The following is a 21,674-nucleotide window of genomic DNA, read 5'->3' as shown; positions in this document are numbered from 1 at the left end:
AAAAGCTTGTCATAGATTGTTTAGTTGCAGGTCGACTGCTTGTCTGAGCAGCCATCGTAGTTGTCTAGGGAAACTTGTATAAAAATTTACACCAAAAAAAAAAAAAAAAAAAAAACAAAAAAAAATATATAATAATAATAAAAAGCAATGCACATAAATAAGTGAGAAAAAAATTAACCCTGACACAGCTTTTTCTACTAGGGTAACAAAAACCAGAAGGGTGGACATACATATATTTTGTAAACACATTACTATACACAAGTCAAATACCTACATAAAAACAAAAAACAACATTTAAAGTTAATACCGCGCGCGCGTGTGCACACCAGAAGACAAGCCCGTAAGCCCGCAACTGATGTTTGTGCAGTTTTTTTGTTGTATACCTAAGACAATTGTGGGACAGCAGCAGGAACATTGTTGGCGTTGTTATTGTAAGTAGAGCTCATTTATGTAATTCGCTTGTATTCCTTTTATTCCGCCGTTGCCATTACTTACTCTGCTCGTAGTGCTGCCAGATGGCTGTTGTAGTAATTTGCATAAAATATATAAATGTGTCATAAATATTTATGTAATGCATCAAAGATTGGGCATATTTATTTTTTCATTTTGCATTTCCTTGTTTGAATTGCAATTGTTCAAACTATCGATAAATATACATAAATATACATATATCGGTATAGATGCACAACGGCAACGCTGCAAACCGAGCAGCTGCTACTGCTGCTGTTAATGTTGTTGTTGTTGTTACTGGTGGGCTGTCAGAAAAGCACGAAACACCGTACGAAAGCAAAACAAGGAAGAATGATTGATTTTTCGTCGTACGTCGGGGAAAAGTAGGCGACGACAGCAACGACAAAACAAGCTTGTGAAAAGCTAGGCAGTAGCAGCGAGAATTTTTAGAATTCAGTCTCACAATCGTCGCGCTAGTGAGCGGACGGGAGTTATTTTTTCTCCAAAATTAAAAAGTAAAAAAATATATATATATTAAATAAGTATTACATCTATTGGCAATTTAAGCATAAAATTCTAGTGTAAACATTATGAGTGTTTTTCAAAATTTCTAGTGCAATTAAAATTTTTTTGTTCTACGCTATGAAAAATCGTGTGCGCGGCTCCGTGTTTAGTATTCGTGTGTGTGAATAATTTGTTGTCAAAAAAAAAAAAAAAAAAAAAAAAAAAGAAAAGAAAAGAAAAAAGAATTGTGCATTAAGTGAAGAAATAAACGCGTTTTGTTTTTGAAATCAATATAAATTAATAAACCAAAAACGGAATAACGCAAATGCAGCTTCAAGCACTCGCATCGTTTACATAAAAGGAGAACAAAATTCTGTGCTGCAGCAAAGGAATTTTTGCTATTGCAGAAAAAAAAAACGAAAAACGAAAACGACAAAATACATAGTGCGATCTACGTCACAGAATTGTGCGAGAGTGTGAGTGAGACGGACTGCTGCCTGCCTGCACCCCCGGAAATGTAACGCATACGCACACACACTCGCTCGCACACACAGGCACGAAGGCATAAGAAAAACTTGCACCTGAAAGTTTGTTCGTGACTTCGTGGTGCGCCTTCGTGTTCACTCGTGCGTCGTTGCACCAACTGCCGAACGAGACCAAACCGAAATTCTCTTAAGTACAAAAGGTTAGTGGAAGGAAATACATAAAACAAAAAACAAAAAAAAATACAATTTTCAGTTTAATGCTCGCCTCGTTTGCACCTGTCAAAATGTCACTACATACATATATGTTAATTTATATATATGCCTATGCTTAACTATATATCTGTGCGCAGCATTTGGCCTAATTTCGTGCGGTTGACGAAGCAACCCCGTAGAGCAGGGTTGCCTTTTTCTCTGTTGTGCGTAACCAATTGAAATTGGGGCACGAACGTTTGTAACCGAGCGACTGAGCAGCAGTCGCAGTAGTGACAGAACCAGCAGTAACGAATCAGTTGAGCAAAGCAAAGACCATAATAACCCCTAAATCTCAGGCCAGAACCCCAAACACTGAGTATAAAGAGAGTGAACGAAAAACAGTTCGCGAGAATTTGGCCCAGTTACAGTTACAGTCTAAATGCAGACGACGTGTGATAATACTAAATACCTCTCATATAGCTAAAAACAAAACAAAAAATTGTATTTGTTCATAAAGCACCTTAAATGCAGATAAATGTTTGCCCAAACACACACGCACACTCCCACACACACACACTCACACACATAGCTGCAGCAGTCGCTCTCCCAGACATTTGCGCTCTCTCTTTTGGATTGTGAGCCAAGCTGTCTATGCTTTTGCTTTTGGCGGCATATTACACTCGAGACTCTGAGCATGTGTGTGTGTGTGTGTCAGGATGGGGGGCGTTACTGTCATTGTTATTGCTACTTCGGCCTCTGCCTTCGCCTCTTGCGTTATGCTGTAATTCAAGTTACTTGTTTGCCGTCTTTTTTTTATTTTTTTTTTTATTTTGGGGGGTCGCTTTTCGTTTGTAGGACAATTTTCTGTATTGATTATGCTCTTTGTACCCTTTCCTTAAATATATTTTAAAAGGGGGTTATATTAAAGCTAAACAGACAGGCAATATGTGAGCAAGTAGAGCTCACCATTTGGAAGTAGTACAAAACTAGGAAAGATTCTCCATAAGCCTTTCTTATCTTGGAAAGGAGAAGTGGCAAATTCCAGCGGGAACTGCTAATTTCACTGAACAATTGCCTTTCTATGTGATTTTCATAAATAACGGTTAGCTCCTTTCATTATAAACTATTTCAACATTTTGTTGGACGCCTCTCTCCGTGATTTGCATTCTGTTTATATAGTTTGCTTGGTTCAGCTCGAAGAGCACTGAAAACTACAGAGCAATATGAACATCTATGAACCATGAACATCTATCGAACGATTCACTTAAATGTATGAGTACGCCCTCTACAGATTTCAGTTGTAAGCGCGCTGCATAGTTGGAGAGGGAGGGGCTCTGTGGGGCGTAGGAGGGGACACCGCGAGACGACTTTATATGGCTGAGCGAACATATTCATTGGCGTAACGATTTCGTTGCCCCGTTGTCTCTCTCTCTGCATTTAACTAATTAAACGTGCCACTGCCTACTACTCCCTCCCTCTCACCCTCGGTCTCGCCATCTCTCTCTCTCATTCTCGTGCGGTTGCCTTGTTTTACAACAATAGGCGCTTTCCGGTGACAAGTTCCAATTTCAGAGTGAAGTGCGTGCACAGAGCTTGCAAGAGATTGGACACCGTATGGTAAATGGGTAATACGACTCTATTTGCTCGCCTCTCATAGAAACCAGCTTTAAACATAATCTCAAACACACATATTTAGTTGTCTTTGCTTTTTCTTTTATCTCTCGTATTACTCATTCGCTCGACGCGCCACTTTGTTTTCGCTTTTGTTTTTATCAATAGATTGTTGCTATTGTTAATATCAATATTGTTATTGATGATGGCTGGCAGCAAGAATTGAACAACCAAAGGCTCATTTAATGGGCACTTTTATCAAACCATTTCGCTGTGTTCGCCGATAAAACGTGCACTGATACCAAATTTCGTATGGACATAAAAAATTGGCAACACGTTCGTCACAAAGCAAATGCAATTAGCGAGCGCATCAGATGGACAAAGCCATGTCTGAAACTAATTGGGTATTAAATTTTGTAATTTGTAATTGTGAAACAGGGGCTTTTATATAGGAACAATAAATGTTAATGAGAGAGAGAAAGAGATACAGAAGCTATTAATGAATTTAAATTAGAGACTTGTACTTTAACAGAGGCTGATGAGAGGAAAATCCTTTATTGTATTAAGGTGTCAATAATTAGAGATAATCTATAACATACTAAACAATAAAATAATACTCGAACCGTTGGGCTTTATCGTATACTCAAATGCTTAACATTAATTAAAATATCATTTTGAGAGATAATAAAAAAATCCACACGCTGTACTGCCCCTGCCTCTCTCTGTTGCTCCTCCATCTTTATCTATAAAGTGCTTCCCCTTTAGTTTGTGTGCCAATTATGATGTATTATAATCCATTAAAGTTTTGTTGCCAACATCAAACGGCAGCCAAATAGATAATATTTAAAGCTTTTATAAATAGAGCCAAACGAAAATAAATTCAGCTGAAATGTAATGTCAAATAGTTTCAGTTCTTTGTTATTTCTGTTATTTTTAAACGCAATTACGCGCTGGGCTTTCTGTCAACGTTTGACATTTGCGAGGAGAAATATGATAAACTAATTCGTGTGACGTGTTCCCAACTGGCTCGCTCTAATTGTATGTCTATCCTTTTCCCATTTACTTTCATGTGCTGTCTTTGCTCTCTGCGTCTCTCTTGTCTTTCTCTCGCTCTCTATTGCTGATTGATGTTTTGGACACGATTCGTCGTTGGCCCACTTTGGATGTAGGCTAAGGCAAACGCAGCCATATAAAGGCAACCAACAGCAGCAACATGGACTCGCTTAAGTTACCCAAAAGTACGTATATACCCTGTTGATGATTGTGCATGGAAGGGGGAATATTTTTTCTAACTAAAGTTCATTTGACTCCCACAGCTAACAGCTCCAATAGCAGCGCCAGCGGCAGCAATAGCAACCTTTCCGGCTCGGCATCGACATCCGTTGTTGGCAGCCTGGCCACCACGCCCACATCGGCAGTGCCGCCCACAGCTGCGACCACAATTAAGACGCCACCCGGCCTGAGCAGCAGCACACCCATCGCAGTGCGCTTCAATGCCAATCAGGAGTCGCTCGATGACATACTCCAGTCGTTCCATCACAACGCAGCGGCGCATCAGCACAGCAGCCACAGCCCCAGCGGCGGCATCAGCGGCGGCGGCGATGCCTCGCCCACTCTGCTGGGCCTCAAGAATAACGGCAGCGTGGGCGCTGCCCTTGGCATGTTGGTGAATCCCTGTGACTCGCATTCGCTCTCCAGCAGTCCCTCACAACAGCAACAGCAACAGCAGCAGCAGCAGCAACAACACCAGCAGCAACATCTACATCAGCAACAGCAGCAACTCTTTGGTGTAAGTATGCGTTATTATAATTATGTGCAAATGTTTGTCGATCGTTTTTTTATTTTTCTTTTATCGACAACTGGCACCGCTCTTAATAAGCTGTGAAGAGAGGGTACAAGATGTGTGTTAGGGCATATTCGTTTTGCGCTTAAATGGAATTAGTTTCTTTATGATAGCATTTTCAAATATATACATTTATATATTGCTGTATGTTGGAGCATATTAGCTATATCTTTTTAAACAATTTGCAAATTTTTTGCCTTAAATTTTAGATAGATTATTCTAAATAAATTTCCACGGAAAAGGAAAACCTAATTAATAATTGGCATAAGATATTTGATATTTCCATTGCTCCATTATATATATGGGGTATACAATGAGTCTATGCGATGTGTCATAGTATTTTCATGACTTTGTCGTATATAGTCTCTTTGCCCTTTCGATGTTTCACTGCCTACATAGAGAATTTTATTCGAGGATCGCTCATTTAAGATAGATATACCAATGATAAGATGATATATGTAATATATAAATGTCTATAATATAAGGATATGTTCCGCAGCAGCTGCTTAGCTACTACTATTGCTATTACAATAGAATTTCTGGTATATCTTACATTAATATAAAGTATAATATTTGATAGCTCTTCAGTATATTATATTCTGCAGAGTCGTAGTATTTAGTACGTCAACACTTTATTTAATTTACTTAATGCATTTTGTGTTCTATTGTTTTGCCGACTGTTTACATTTCTGTGTCGCTTTATCAGTAGCTGCAGCAGCGGCAGCTGGCGTCGGCGCCGGCTTCGCTCTGTGATTCACTTTCATTTGTCACGGCTGGCGGCTGGCGTTAATCGCATTTAAGAATGGAATTAGAGATCCAGTTTTCCGTGTCGCGGCGACGACGTTCAATTAGCATTTCGTTGCCTGCTTAATTAGTGTCTCGTAGCTTTCACTTTCTGAGCAAGAATTTCGCAGCGCACGAATAATAATCAGCTGTGCTTTATTTTCGTGTCGTACAAATTTTGTTTGAAATAACTTGAGCAGCTATTTATAAGTGTGCCAAGACTGCCAAAAAAAAAAAAAAACAAAACAAAAAAAACAAAAAAAAAAAAACAGAAAAAAACTCGACAGATGTTGCCTTAGCTCTAGCGCTGATATTTGATTGCAAAATCATTTGGCACCATTGACTCATTGTTGCAAAATGTTGTTCCCTCTTGAACCGCTCTTTTTCTCTATGCATGCCAACCAGAACGAGGAGGTGAATCTGCGCAACAGTTATCTGCAAGGCGGCGGCGGCGGCGGCGGAGGAGGTCAAGGACAAGGCAACAACGGCGGAGCAGGCGGAGGCTTCTTCAATCGCAAAAGGTGAGTGAAACAACTGAAATCTTGTAACACACAAAGCTCTGACGTGCTGAATTCGCAGTTTGATCAAAGAAATGCCCCTCTCTCGTACACGCTCTACTTAACTCTTTGTTGTTTGTTGTTGTTGCTACAATATACACTTGCCAAATTAAATACGAACACAGAGACACACACACACACAACAGGGCATACATATATTGTTCTCGTTTACAGCAGCTGCTCTTTGATAGCTCATAAAATTTCATTACCGAACGCCCTTCAATAAGGTTTGGCAGCACGTAGCGTTAAGTTGGCTGCGCTGCAGCTCTGTTAAGTTGGCTGCAATCAGCAACTGCATTCTATATGCCATTTAAATAACTGCATTCGCTATCTGCCTACGTTGCAGTTGTGCGTGTCCAGTGGGAATTCAATGCATTTTTAAATAGTCACGCGCAGCAAAACTTATTTTTTTTTATTTTTGGTTTGCTTACAGTGTTAGAAAACGAAGAACAGCCTGTTGCTGCTGCAGAAGTTTGGCACGGCACAAGTTCGTTGACCGAAAGTTAGTGTAAAGAGTTTGCTGCACTTATGCATTTTTAATGCATTCAAGGCCTACCGGCTTTAAAAGCGCTCAGCTCCAGCTGCAGCTCGACTTTTTATTATTTTTGTTTTTTCTTGTTTTGTTTTTCTTTTAAGTGCACTACACTCTGGCGGCAACTGGGCTTTTGTTTATGTCGCATGTGGTTCATGCACACGTTTGTGTACAGTTGCGAGAGTACGTCTAGAACTTTGCCTGGTTTTAAGTGGCGGGTCGTCAGTCGTCTGGGTCTTGGTCGTCTGTTTGCCATTTTCAATGGGTGTAGGTGCGTGTGTGTGTGTGGGTGTGGGTGTGTGCGGGCAGACGCACGTCTGGTTTTTGCCATTTACATTTTACATTTAAAATATTGAAAATGTCTGCGCTTTAAGTTGTGTGCTGCCAACTTGAATGCCTCTTTCATTCAATACCCTGAATACATTAAAAATGCGAGCGCCGGCTATATGCCTTTTAATGACGTGTACGTAATGGGCGACGGGGGGCGGGACAAACTATGGATCTGGTTCAACAACCGAACTCAGTTAGGCCTTTCTGTCCTGTAAGAGTTGAAGAATTCAGATTGATTACATGGGTCTCCTATAGCACCGCCTATCAACTATAATCGGGATTTAATCGATAACATATATCGATTATAAACTTCTACCAAGGTAGAATTCATAGCTGCATAAGAAATATACTTGCCTACTGTTTTTAATAGTATCTCTTAGTCGCGTACACCCCATGAAAGACTACGCTTCTTACTTGTTGTATTGATTTTTAGCAAGTCGTTTTTGCTGTCAGCTTTTCGATTTGCCTGCCAATCAGGCAGTGTATCCGATTTGAATCTTTAATAACAATTTTTTTTGAGCATAGCTGCCTTTTTCAATTTCCTCTCTCGCTCCACTGCAAAGCTAATTGCATTCCATAATTGCATTTTGCAACACTGGCAAATGACGTTAGGCACAGCGACACCTGCGTAGCGATTTGCTTATCAAGCAGACAGCAGGCAGGCAGCAGCTAGCCAGCTACCTACCCTTCGTTTTTTTTTTTTTATCTATTTACACTTGTACACGTTTCAGCATGCTATACATTTCATCATCATTATCATTATCTTCATCATCATCAACAGCAGCAGCGGCAGCATCCGTAACTTCATTCTCATTAACAGCCCAGCCTCCAACTCCAACGCACGCTCTCTCTCTCTCTCTCTCTCTCTCACTCGCCCTTGGCAATCTATACGGAAGAGACTCTGCTCTTTAAATTTTTTTAAATTAAAAACTTTTCCATATACAGTTTTACATGCACTGTGCTTCTTCTTCTTCTCTTATACAAATCAATTAGCGAGCAGATGCGAGAGTAGCAGCAACAACAACAAACGAAGAATTTGAACTGGTTTCAAATATTTAATCTCTAATTGGCCTTAGCCTTAACCACTAGCTCTACATATATATATATATATATATATATATATATATATATAGACATATCTACTTCTATTAACCCATTGCCGCCCACTCTATCTACTCTCTCCGATATATACACGATATGTCTCTCTCCCTTTCTCTTTCTCTGTCTCTCTTTATTTAATTTCCAACACTTTTTGTTATGCTGGGCCGTTGCTATCTTAAGAAACTTTGTACATAACTGTATGTGTGTGCGTATGTTATCGTTAATCGTTTATCGTTATCGTGCAGTGTCAAAGTGCTTGGAATTCAGTTAACAATTAAGCGTGTGCACAGTGCAACCAGTGCTGCCAAAACTGTCGACAAAAATACCAAAAAAAAAAAAAAGAAATGATAAAATCAAATATGAAATCTGTCTGATTGGATTGAGATACGAATCACCACCACGCACCACTCACACCACCACCACCACCACCACCAAACAACCTACCACCAAATCCACCACCAACAACAACATTACCAACAACAACAACAACAAAACATCGTTAAAGCAGCAACAACAACAACTTTAATTTAAATCAACGCTTTATAAAACTGAAAACAGAGAAAGGAGCAATTTCAAGATTTGATTTAAGATTAGCCAAAGATAAAGCCACGCCCAGTGTAACAAATATTATAGATCTTATTAATCCTATGCAGATTTCAGTTTTTTCTTCAATTATAATTTCCAACGCTGGGCGGCAATGTTTAAATAGAATAAAAATAATATATATATATATTTATATGCCAAGAGAAGTTATTTTATACACAAACTAATTTCATTTCATTATAAACTCCTATCTATGTATATATAAATATCTAAAATACCTATCCGAACAACTCTATAATTTGAAGCAAATCTTTGAACAAATTGCTCCTTTTTATAAATCCATATATAATAATATACAAAAATTGTAAAAAGCCTCTTCTTCATCTCTCTTGTTACCTTCCTTACGCAGCTGCAGCGGTCTGCCGCCCAATCTGAATCTCAGCAAGCCGCCGCCCCAGCTCCAGCAGCAGCAGCAGTTGTCGCCCAATCTGAGTGCACTGCACCATCATCATCAACAGCAGCAACAGCGCGATGGCGGCGGCGCGCACAGTCCCTCCTCGCCAGGTGGTGGCGGCGGAGGTGGCGGTGGTGGTGGTGGTGGCTCACCGTATAACGGCTCTCAGGCGGGCTGCAGCAGCGGCGGCATCTCGCCCATACCGCAAATGAACATGCAGGGCGTTTCGCCCAAATACAGACGGAGCATATCGTTTCCCATCAAGGGCAACTCACCGACGGCGCTCTATGGCTGCGGCGGCGGAGGTGGCGGCGGCATGGATGGCATGGGCGGCGCTGGACCAGGTCCCGGTCCCGGCCACATGAACATACCCACGCTGTCCATTGGCAATGGCGGTGCTGGTGGCGGCGGCGGCGGCGGCGGTGGCATGGGCACGGCAGGTGCCACAGGCGGCGGCGATGCGCCTTACCTGGGCAACAGCTATGGCAACATGATGAACGCCAACGGGCAGCTCCATCATGGCGGCGGCATGGAGAACAGCCTCAGCGACTACATGCGCGGCATGTCGCTGGGCGGCCCTGGCGGCGAGAACATGGGCCTGATGACGGATCGCATGCGCAGCCTGACTGGCGGCGGCGGTGTCTCGAAGCATCTGAGCGAGGCCGATGCCATGGCCATAGCCGCCGGCAACGATCCGACGGTCTACTTGAATGCGCTGAAGATGGGCTCGCCGTCGCGCCTGTCGCCCCACTCGCCGCACTCGCCCATCCAGGGCGGCAACGGAGGCAACGCCGGGGAGTGCACGGCGCGCTTCTCGCGCAAGGTGTTTGTGGGCGGGCTGCCGCCGGACATTGATGAGGACGAGATCACCACATCGTTTCGTCGGTTTGGGCCGCTGGTCGTGGATTGGCCGCACAAGGCCGAGTCCAAGTCGTATTTTCCGCCCAAGGGCTATGCGTTTCTGCTGTTCCAGGACGAGAGCAGCGTGCAGCAGCTGATTGACTCGTGCATCACGGACGAGGACAAGCTCTACTTATGCGTCTCCTCGCCCACCATCAAGGACAAGGCGGTGCAGATTCGGCCCTGGCGCTTGGCCGACGCCGACTATGTGCTCGATGCCACCATGTCGCTGGATCCTCGCAAGACGGTCTTCGTTGGGGGCGTGCCGCGCCCGCTGAAGGCCTTCGAGCTGGCCATGATCATGGATCGCCTGTATGGCGGCGTATGCTATGCGGGAATCGACACAGATCCCGAGCTGAAGTACCCGAAGGGCGCTGGCCGCGTGGCCTTCTCCAATCAGCAGAGCTACATCGCAGCCATCTCGGCGCGCTTCGTGCAGCTGCAGCACGGCGACATCGACAAGAGAGTGGAGGTCAAGCCCTACGTGCTGGACGATCAGATGTGCGACGAGTGCGAGGGCCAGCGCTGCGGCGGCAAGTTTGCGCCGTTCTTCTGCGCGAATGTCACCTGCTTGCAGTACTACTGCGAGCACTGCTGGGCCGTCATCCACTCGCGGCCCGGGCGCGAGTACCACAAGCCGCTGGTCAAGGAGGGCGCCGATCGGCCGCGTGCGGTGCCCTTTCGCTGGTGTTAACGGCGGCGCTGGTAGGCCGCGCTGCACGATGAGAGACGCCAACAGAGAGAGCAACGACATCGGTTGTTGGACGCAGCGCTGGCAATGCCCAGAGATATTATCAACAATACACAGGCGCGACAGGAGCGAGAGAATCGACTGGATCGTCAGCATCGGCTGATCCATCGAGCCCAGGATGCTGAGTGCGAGGGACGCGACCGAGTGCGTCCGCAGCGCAGGAGAAAGTTGTAATTAGTATATAAGGCAAGCTGACAAACCAACACGCTCACACCCACAAAGACACACACACTGACGCGCGAGACACTATATACAAATGAAGACACACACACTTACACTCACACACGGAGAGAATCGAGCACACGCAGGCGAGGCTAATGTAAAACCAGGTGCAATAGCGCAGCAACTCACCCAGTAAGGGTATTTGTGCCCAGCGCAATAGCTGACAAGAAAGAGTCTACGCTGGTCTAACAGCATAGTTTAAGTTGAAGAAGAAGGAGCAGAAACACCCCTTTTCTTCTCGGAATCTTTGAGTAGTTTTTCTCTCACGCATAGGAAGCGAAACGCAAGCACAGTATTTTTTTATTTTTTTTTAAATGTTTATTTTAATAATTTGTATTTCATATATATATATTTAGAGTATTTCTATATGCATATATATATATGGAATACTTAGTAAGAATTTGATTAGGTGAAACATAATGAATTGCCAAGACCACTGCCGAAAAGAGAGAAAGTTAGATGTGGTATTATGAGTAGGCCCATTTACGAAAACAGCCATCGCATACCTACAAAAATAAAAAACAAGCAAACAAACAATCAAACGAGAGAATAATCACACTGTAAATGGGCTTGCAAATAATTGTCCTGATTCTTTCTTTTTTTCGAAACGGAGGTGTGTCACTAACGAAGGAGAGAAAATACCCCCAAGTTCCTAGTTATTATGTATAGAAATATTTTGATTTTCGATAAGTGAGACGTAACCAAATTTCAATGTTTTACCCCAAGTATATGTGGCTAAAACATGCGTGTTTAACTGCCGAATGGCAAGATTTATATAGAAGCTTTAAACTGTTTTTTTATTAATTTGTTTAAAAAAATTGTTGCTAAACCCCACACACAAATTAAATAGAGATAATTGCCTTCCCATTTCGTTTAATATTTGTTGACGTATCACTGGGATCGCCCGCTCAGTGTACGTTTAACAAAATCGTGGCAGATTTTTAACACATTTGCTCTTTCACACACACACTGTAAATATATATATACATATATATGATATGTATATTTATATACAGAAGTAGGTATATAAATAATATTACTTGGTGATTAAGTAATTTTCGCGGCTTAAGCTCACGAGAATCGTAAATATTTCCTTAAAAAAAATTCGAGATTCGAGATTTATTTACGCTATGTTGACTATGCTCTCGCAACTAGGCAAATTACGTTGCATGTGAAAATCGTACGAGTAAACAGGCCAAAGGGCCACAAAAAACAAATTTGAATATATATCAATATATATATATATTCTTTGTTATAAAAAATCATATAATTATGGATACGCTTACTTTTATCAAAATTGCTCCCAACATAGAATAAACAAATCAGCTGGAAACAACATTTGATACAAATTTTAGAAAATTCCGATATAATTCTCGGATTAAAAACTCTTCTTCCACACACTACGATTTTTCCTTGCTTCGTAATTTCAATTCAGAAATTTTTCAAACACTTCTTTTGTCAGTAACATTTGGCAACAACTGCATTGTTGCCCATTTCTAGTTGAAGCCTAGTCAGCGGGCACACAGATAGATAATTACAACCCTATATAAACCCGACGACATCCAAAATTTCCCTATCGATTATTGAAGCTATCTTATATACACGCACACTTTCCTGCATATACACTCATTACACATTGATCAGATCGACACACACTTATAAATGCTGCTAAAAATACCAAAAGATTTTTGTTCCCAATGAATGTAACGAACTAACTGGAAAATAAAAGTCACACAAATGATTGTTAATTTACGCTAAAATGAAAATCAAGTCATATATATAATGTGTTCAGTATTATGTTTATTCACTATTTTTTGTTTATTAAATTATTTAATACTTGTTTTTATGTCACATTGTTTGCCTTAGTTATTTGTTTTTTAAGTTCGCTTTTGCTGGGCGTGTTGCAAAACAAAAGGAAAAACTGAAAAAATACCACAGAAATAATATCTTCAAACCGTTTTTATACGAAAAAGTAAATTGCATTAAAAATCTATAAATATTTAAAACTTAATCTAATATATTATAACAACTTTTTATATAGCAACTTTTGTATAAACTGTTTTTTAGTCCAACCACAAAAACAATATGTATACATATATATATATTTAAAACTGAAATCGGAATAATCTTTTGTGCAATACTAATATATATTATGGAATATCTATATATATAAATGATAAATATATATGTTAATTGCGTTATATATACATATATATTAAAAAAATTTGCAAGACGCATAACCAAAATATAGCTTTTACAAAATACCAAATTAATACCAAAAAAGAGAAAGAAAAGTACACAGAAATAATACTAATATTTGCGAAATATCAAAGCAATGTTTCTGTTAAAAAAACAAACAGTTGTATAATAATTATATATACACCAACCTATATATAAACTCGATTCTCAAATTGAAAACAGCTAAACAGAAAATTTTAAATATGTAGAAAAATACAAAACAAAAAAAAACAAATAAAATAAAACAATAAGTTTTAGTGAACTAAATTAGTTTCCAATTTATATATGAACAAGTTTTTGATGCATGTTTAAAGAGCGAAAACAAAAGCGAAACGAAATACGATATTTTTTCTATACTACAAAAAAAGTACTAAAAATTATTAAACAAGCTTTGTGGACTTTTAAATGGTTATGTATATTATTAAACAATAGTCAAATCTATTAGCAAATTTTTGCTCGCGCTTTGTTTACATCAAGAATGAAAATAAAAACTAAACGAAATCTAAATAATAAAATACTTTCAACAAGAAGATGAGACAGCAACAGTAATGGAAATTAATAGCAATTTTCTAGAATTTTTATATTTAAAACAAAAACAAAAGAAATGACATGGTATATAAATATATATAACTCTATATACTATATCTATATATATTTTTGAAACTGAATAATTAGCGAACTTGAAGCGTTTGTTTGTTTAAAAAAACCAGAAAAAAATAAGTAAATACATTGTTAGCAAATTAAAATTAATTGTATTTATAAAACAATGAATCTAATCCAAAACCAATTTTCAGCCTGTTTTTTGTAGTGTAAAATGTTTTAATATTATTAATGGAAAAAAACTGAGTCAAGAAATGCTAGTCTGTAAAATTGAAGATGTAGAAGAAGATAAAGACAAAGAAGTTGTAAAAAAAAAAAAACAAAAAAAAAAAAAAACAGTGCTGGTAAGGCCGAGTGGAATGTTTTTTTAAATGTAGTAAAATTCAATATTTTATAGATTTTTATACTTTTATATAAACTTATATGTATATATATATAAATATATATGTGTATATATATACTTTATACTTTAACTGTTACAAAAATCTACATAAATATGCTATGACAAAAATATTTTACATATATACCTACTGGAAAATGGAAATAAATCTGAAAAAAAAAAACAAATAAAATTATTAACAAATTTCAATGTCTTTAAACAGAAATTTGTAAGAAAAACGCTCAATGTTTAACTGGAATGTTTTTAGCGTGCAATTGATTTAGGCAACATTTTCTTAGTAATTTACTTATTCCACGAGGACAAAACAAAAGAGATGAAGATAAAGAAGTATAGGAATGAGGAAGAGGAAGATAAATTGGAAGATGAGTCAAAGACATTTGCGTTTAGAGCATCGTTCGTTTCGGTTTCTATTTCTATTTTGCTTGATTTACAAGTTCTGTTGTTATATTTTGTATGCCTAGCTCTAAAATATCTGATAATATATATATATATATATATTTTTATATGTTTTGTAGTTTGTAGTCGCTTAGTAGCTTTAAACAATTGAGTTTTTAAACACACACAGACATACACACACCGTTACACTTTTTAACTTGTTTTTATATTTTCTACATACATATATATGTGTCTGAGGTATGTTTATATATGAAAATATTTGATATATGCAATTTATACAAAGAACTTTTTGCTATTCTAAAAAATAAACGAACATCCAATTATATTGTGTTTTTATTTCTATTATTAATATTAATATTGTTTTTATTTTTATATATTAACTATTAACTATAAAGTATTGTAAATACATAAATAAAAAAAAAATACTTTTACGATATACAAAAACTAAAAAATAAAAAGACTCTACAAACACAAGTATTGGAACTCGAACTTATTATAAAATATTTAAAGGCAAAACAAAAATATTTAATAATAACAAAATATAAAAACAAAAACAAAATATATGAAATTTACACGTAGTACAATTGATGAAATTTATAAAACGTAATATCTATTGTATTTTTGAAGAAAAGACAACTTGGGAATATGCTTCAAGAAATTGCTAAAACAACCATAATAAAATTATAAATATATAAATAATAATTACAAAAAATTGCTTTGTTTACAAAAAAAAAAAAAATAATAATAATAATAAAAAAAAAATAATAATAAATAAATAAATATAAACAAAATTGGCATTAAAAAGTAAAAAAAAAAAAAAATATGCAACAGAAAAAACAATTGAAATTAGCAAAGATACCTTTAGCTCCTATAATTTTGTTTGTAAATCAAATTTTTAGTATTTTTTTAGTATTTTTTCATAGCACAATTTGTATGTACAGAATTTCGTTTGGTAGCTAGTTAAAAAAAAAAAAAGAAAAACAAAATCGAATGCAAAACTTTTAAATAGAAAATTTTTTAAAGAAGGCCCAATTAACTGTCTAATTGGATACTAATTGGAATGCGCTTCGATCGAAAACAAGCAAAAAACAAGGTTATAAACAATTTGGTACCTTTTTAAAACTTATTACAAGAATTTTATAACAATTGATGATTGATTGATTGATTGATTGATGTGAAAAACGTAGCCTGTAAAGCGATTTGTTAAGCGTCCGCTCTTCCATTTTTTAATTTTTGTAAGATTTAGTCCTTGGATCTAACTAAAAATTGAGCGCCCTTACTAATGAATTCCTTTTAGCTAAATATTCAAAAGAGAGAAAAAAAATATAAAAATAAAAAATACAAGCAAGAGCATATAATTTTTTAGCATTATACAAACCAAAAGTATAAATAAAAAATAGTAAACTATATAGTAAACAAAAAAAGAAATATATATACAATAATATATATATATATATATATATATCATATGTATATATATGAAAATTTAGCAAAATATTCCATATTTTATAGTCATTTTCAATAAACGTAAAATTTTTTAATTTTTACAAAATTCAAGTTGACAAAAAAGAAAAGAAATAAAAAGTACACAAAAAAAGCAACATTTGTAGTTTTCTAAATACTGAATCTCTCGATTTCCAATCATATTTTGCCTCCAAACAACGTTCTTCGATCGATATTGAAAAACAGCTACAACAGTTAAAATGTTACAATGAAACAAAACACAAAACAAAAAAAGAAAGTAATCTTCAAATAGGTTATATAACTAGAGAATCCATTAATATATACATACATATATACATATATACATACATAGCTCCAATTAAAAGAAAACCAAAACCAAATCGAAATCGAAATCGAAACTACAAAATATATCAGCAGTAATACAATGCAATATTATGAAAACAAAAAAGAAATGAAAAAAAAAAAAAAATTAAAAAAATAGAAAATAAAATAAAATAAAAACAGAAAACCCAAATAAATAATTAATGGAAATATGTAAAACCGTAACGAAATACGATTATATACACAAAAATATATTCCAATAACTTTTCTAAGGCAATCCCAAAAAGAAACGGGCGCCAAAAAATGAAATAATAATAAAAATAATACAAAAAAAATATATATACATATAAAAACAAAAAGTAAAAAAAAGTCAGACAGGTTATATAGAAAAAATGGAAAACAAAACATATATCTTCATTCAAATAAATAAAAATAACTTTTCTGGAATAATTAACAAAGCGTATTCAACAATTATTTTTAGATAAAGGGGATAGCGGTATTTACGTTCATGCTAAACTGGGATATATCTGCTCTAAAACCTTTTTTTAAATTTTGTACATATATTATATACCATAAGTATATATCGACTTGATCAGATCTAAACAAAATGAAAGCAGCCTAATTGAAAGTAATTAAAATCTCAAAATTTACCTCAAGAAAAATCTTATAGTTTGAAATACTTATTTTTGTTATAGCTGATACATAATTTGAAGACTAAGAGCCTCAGCTGATCAATTGCTTCTGCTCTATGCGTATTATTTATTGTAATTCACTCATGGAATACCTTAGCAAGCAAATGATTTTTTTTAGATATCTGACATGTTTTTATCGAAATTTTTCCATTTATACACTTACAGATCGGGCAGCATTGAAGGGGTTTCGCCAACCTCCACTGGTCCCAATCAGATATCGTCGCTGTCTAGCAGCGTGACAGCCGCTGCTGGTGGCAGCGGCGGTGCCATTGACAGCGGTGCCGCTCCAGTTGGCACCTGGAAGCTGATCAAGGGCAAGGTCTCGCAAACCATCGAAGAGATTAAATCGTCCAAGCATCATCAGCATCAGCAGCCGCAACAGCAGCATTCCGTCATTCCAGTTATTGTAGCGGAGCCAGCGACCACAGTTGGTTGGACCAACGACCCCGACTCGGATACGGAGTGCGTGACGATCAATACGACAAACGTTGCCGAGGAGCCGCTCGCTCTCCCCCTCTCAGAGAAGCAGCACAACTCCGACTCGGACGCGGAGATCGAGCTAGTGGACAGCAGTTCCCTGGGCAGCACAGACGTCGGACCCGCGCCTGTGGCCATTTCCACGGAACGATCGCGTCTGCGTCGTGGCATTGCGCACATCAAGTCGCGAGTGAAGGCCAAGCAACAAGCCGCTATGAATAAGAAGGAGCAAGAGAAGGGCGCGACCACCAGCTCCGAATCTGTGCGAAGCAGCTTTTTGCGACGTCGCAATCCACCTGAAGATCAGACGGAGCCAGGCAGATCGAACCAGGATGCCAGCAGTGCATCCGAAATACCTGTGACCAGTGGGAAGGTGAAGCGTGGCATATTGCTCGCCAGCAAGGATGCGGAAATTGAGTCGGGTGTGGAGATGCTGGAGGACATGGCGCCCACAACGAGCGCTGAATCCAACATGGAGACCCCGGCTGGAACTGGAACTGTCCATTTCAACGAGGACCCCGTCATAGCGCGTCGAAGTGCACTACAACTGCCCCTGGATATCGACAACAGACCCCTGTTCAGTGGTGCTTCCTCGCGTAGCCAAGCCCCATGCGACGGCACAGAGCAATCGCTATGGACCAAAGTGAGGAACTTTACCGCTGACAACTGGAGTGGCGCTGCTACAGCTCGGCCTCTGCTGCTGTTGGGGGTTAGCGGCATCGCGGTGATGCTTTTGCCAATGCAGGACTTTTGGCGTGGCGTCCTAGTCACAATGTTGTTCATTGTGACGATCAACTACTTGAGCAGCTATGTATCCTATCTGTTTGACACTCTGGTGCTCGGCGCACATCCGGAGCGTCGTCCATTCCAGATACCCAACTACGAGGGCATGCCCATCTGTGAGATACCCGCCGCCGAGGAGCACAAGACCGTCAAGACGTATTCGGGCTGGCTGAATGAGTGCGATAGCTACGATCCCAATACGTTCTCCTTCTCCATGACAAGATCAGTCTACGTTCGTTTGGATGGCACTATCCTAAAGCTCTCCGGCACCAATGCTCGCATACCCAAGCGCCGCATGTGGAACGAGAAGCCCATTGATCGCAACAAGATTGTGTTTGTCGATCATCGTTCTTACGACATGCGCGATGCACGCATCGAGCTGTTGCCCGTGGGCCTGGCCAGAAAGCGGTAAGTGCTCACCTTAAGGAAGACCTTTCCACTTACTCATCCAAATGCCTTGCCTTTGTAGCTTCTTCAATCGAAAGTATCCCATACAACTGATTGTGAAGAGTGGCTGCAGTGGCATGCAATCGCCCAGAACGGACGACGATACGTCGGATACCTGGCCCAGCACAATGGCCACGACACCCAATGAAACGATCAAACCTCTCGAGTTTGCCAATACAGTTATGATGGCTGATGTGAGTCTGAAGTCTGCAGCTCTGTTGATGTTACTCAACTGAATCTGTTTATTTTACAGCTTCGTCAGCTGCATAGTGCACGAACGCCCGATAACGATTTAAAGGACATAACGATGCCTTGTGGGGATGAGGTTCGTCTGCTTGTTTTTGCGCGCTGCGATCGAGAGAAGGAGGACTGGTACCGCCGCTTCCGGGCTGCTAGTTCTGGCCGTGTTCATGAGTCGGATCTGCAGGTGCCCATGGCACAGTTTGTGGAGGACAGCGATCTGCAGGCAGTCGCCGCCCAACAGGCCATCAATCTGACCAGAGCACCAAAGGTAAGCGCTTGCGTTGATTCCAAAGGCTATCCAATTCCTAATCTCATTAAATCTGGCTTTAGAGCGATGATGTTTCAATGATCTCCGATGAGACGGGCACCAATACGCCCGATGCAGTAGAAGAGACATTGGACGTGGATGCCACGCCCGACCGCGGAAACGAAGGCTATGAGGGCCTCATCATGAGCGCCGATGCAGCCAGAAATCCGGCGGATTATGTTAAATTCATGGCGACCTACCAGGTAGAGAATCATATTGACCAAGGCTAGCCGACCTTTTGTTTGTTATTTAATTTCCTTTTCGGTTTGATTTCGATTTTGATTTCCATATGAGTTTCTTCTTTATTATTTTTATCTTAGAAAGCTTGCAGTCAGAGCACAATTCCTGTTATACGTCCGCACCATCACAGACACGGAGATCACCGTAAAAGAGTAGGTCTCGATTTTTATTTGATTCATTTTCAATATAATTTTAAATCGATTATTGGTAACCAATACCATACTTATTTGTCGATTCCTAACTTTTTGCTATCTTTGCAGAGCCGAAGATCTAGGCGGCAGGAGAACGAGTTGTGGAAGGGCATAGACCAGTCTCTATTCCTGGGCCCCTCTGGCAGCGTGGTGTGGGCAAATGTGCTGATGGGTCGCTGCCTTTTTAGCTGCCTGAACAATAATGAGCTGCGCTTAAAGATTCAGGACTTTATGCAAAAGAAACTAAATTCCATAAAGGTGAGTTACGACAGCTCTGATGCCCCGAACTTGCTCATCTCTACTGCGTTTTTCAGCTGCCCAGTTTTATGGAAGAGGTGATTATAACCAATATATATTTGGGTGAGTCGCCCATGCTGTTCCATCGCATATCGCAGCCAATGCTGGATGAGCGCGGTGTCTGGCTGGATGCCGATATGACCTACGAGGGCTTCGCCAACATTACAGTGACTACCAAGTTGAATTTGTTGCGCGTGCGCAGCAAACCCAAAGCGTCGCCAGTCAATCCGGACGTAGCGTCACAGGATTCATCAGCGGACTTTCGCGGTGGAGCCGACGATATTCAAGCCGATGGCAGTCAGTCGATTTTCGACAGCGATGCCGAGAGCACGGGCGGCTCCTCAACGGAAACGGAGAGTCTGGCGTCGGGTCCAACGGCTGAGAATGCAAACAATGCTGAGTAGGTGTTAAAAAGCCATAAATGTTGTATAAATTTGAAACTGTTTTCCCTTTGCATACTTGCAGGTTCTTTCAAAACTCGCCGGGCAATGCGCGTCGCATCTTTAAGATTGTGGACCGTATAGCCACATCGAATCTATTCCAATATGCCTCAGAGCTGCCCTACGTCCAGCGAGCCATGGAGAATATGAGTGCGAACATAACGCTGCGAGTGGATCTGAAAGGACTGGTGGCTAGGGGCACATTGAATATACCGCCGCCGCCATCGGATCGCATCTGGATGTGCTTTCGCGGGCCGCCACGTCTGTGGATATCGACGAAGCCTCAAGTGGGCGATAAGTCGGTCGATTGGTCCATTGTAACGAATGTGATTGAGAGCAAGCTGTGCGAGGCAGTAAATAAGTTTTTGGTCTATCCCAACATGGTTGACTTTTCGATAGCATTCCTGGCCAAGCCGACGTATGGCGAGGAGCCGCCAGCTTAGTAAACTTAGCAAATGTTTTCTTTTATCTATTATTTGGCAACAACTATACTAATATACATATATTTAGAATTCTTTGTCATCGTATTTCCAACAGAATCCATCACGATGTGTTTAAACGAATTTTTTGGGCTAAGCTTTGTTATTTTCGATCTCGCTAAAAGTGTTTTACTATACAGAAGTACTTAACCATAAATGAAAAATTCCCAATGAATAATTTAGAACGGTATAATGTCTTTTTACTTTATGTTTCACCCAACAACCTGATATTTTGAAGCTTATAACCACCAATTTTATATATTTTTATAAATATTTTTATACACATACTGAACAAATGATTTCCGTTGAATGAATATCTGTTTTATGAAACATTCTTTCTTTTCAACTATTTACTCATAGTATTCCAAACATATGTACAGATACATATGGATATATATACA

General features: G+C 39.3%; 1 protein-coding gene across 4 annotated transcripts; it reads left to right on the top strand.

Annotated features, from left to right (window-relative positions):
- The first annotated feature begins 27 nt into the window (after positions 1-27).
- On the top strand, positions 28-21,603 carry LOC108613879 (translational regulator orb2-like). Of its 4 annotated transcripts, XM_089467907.1 has the most exons (13): positions 28-431; positions 681-1,639; positions 4,412-4,480; positions 4,559-5,031; positions 6,274-6,389; positions 17,535-19,037; positions 19,099-19,270; positions 19,330-19,587; positions 19,650-19,829; positions 19,947-20,018; positions 20,127-20,315; positions 20,372-20,754; positions 20,820-21,603. In XM_089467907.1, the coding sequence occupies exons 3-13, from the start codon at positions 4,456-4,458 to the stop codon at positions 21,235-21,237; spliced, it is 3,789 nt and encodes a 1,262-aa protein (XP_089324033.1). In that variant the 5' UTR covers positions 28-431; positions 681-1,639; positions 4,412-4,455; the 3' UTR covers positions 21,238-21,603. The 4 variants fall into 4 exon arrangements, with proteins under 4 accessions (XP_089324033.1, XP_017863138.1, XP_089324034.1 ...); XM_018007649.2 differs by lacking the exon at positions 681-1,639; XM_089467908.1 differs by lacking the exon at positions 19,947-20,018.
- The last annotated feature ends 71 nt before the right edge of the window (positions 21,604-21,674 follow it).

Source organism: Drosophila arizonae, chromosome 4, assembly GCF_054131065.1.
Source record: "Drosophila arizonae isolate 15081-1271.41 chromosome 4, UAZ_ARI_1.0, whole genome shotgun sequence".
NCBI classification, from domain to species: domain Eukaryota; kingdom Metazoa; phylum Arthropoda; class Insecta; order Diptera; family Drosophilidae; genus Drosophila; species Drosophila arizonae.
This window is presented reverse-complemented; position numbering and strand designations above follow the sequence as displayed.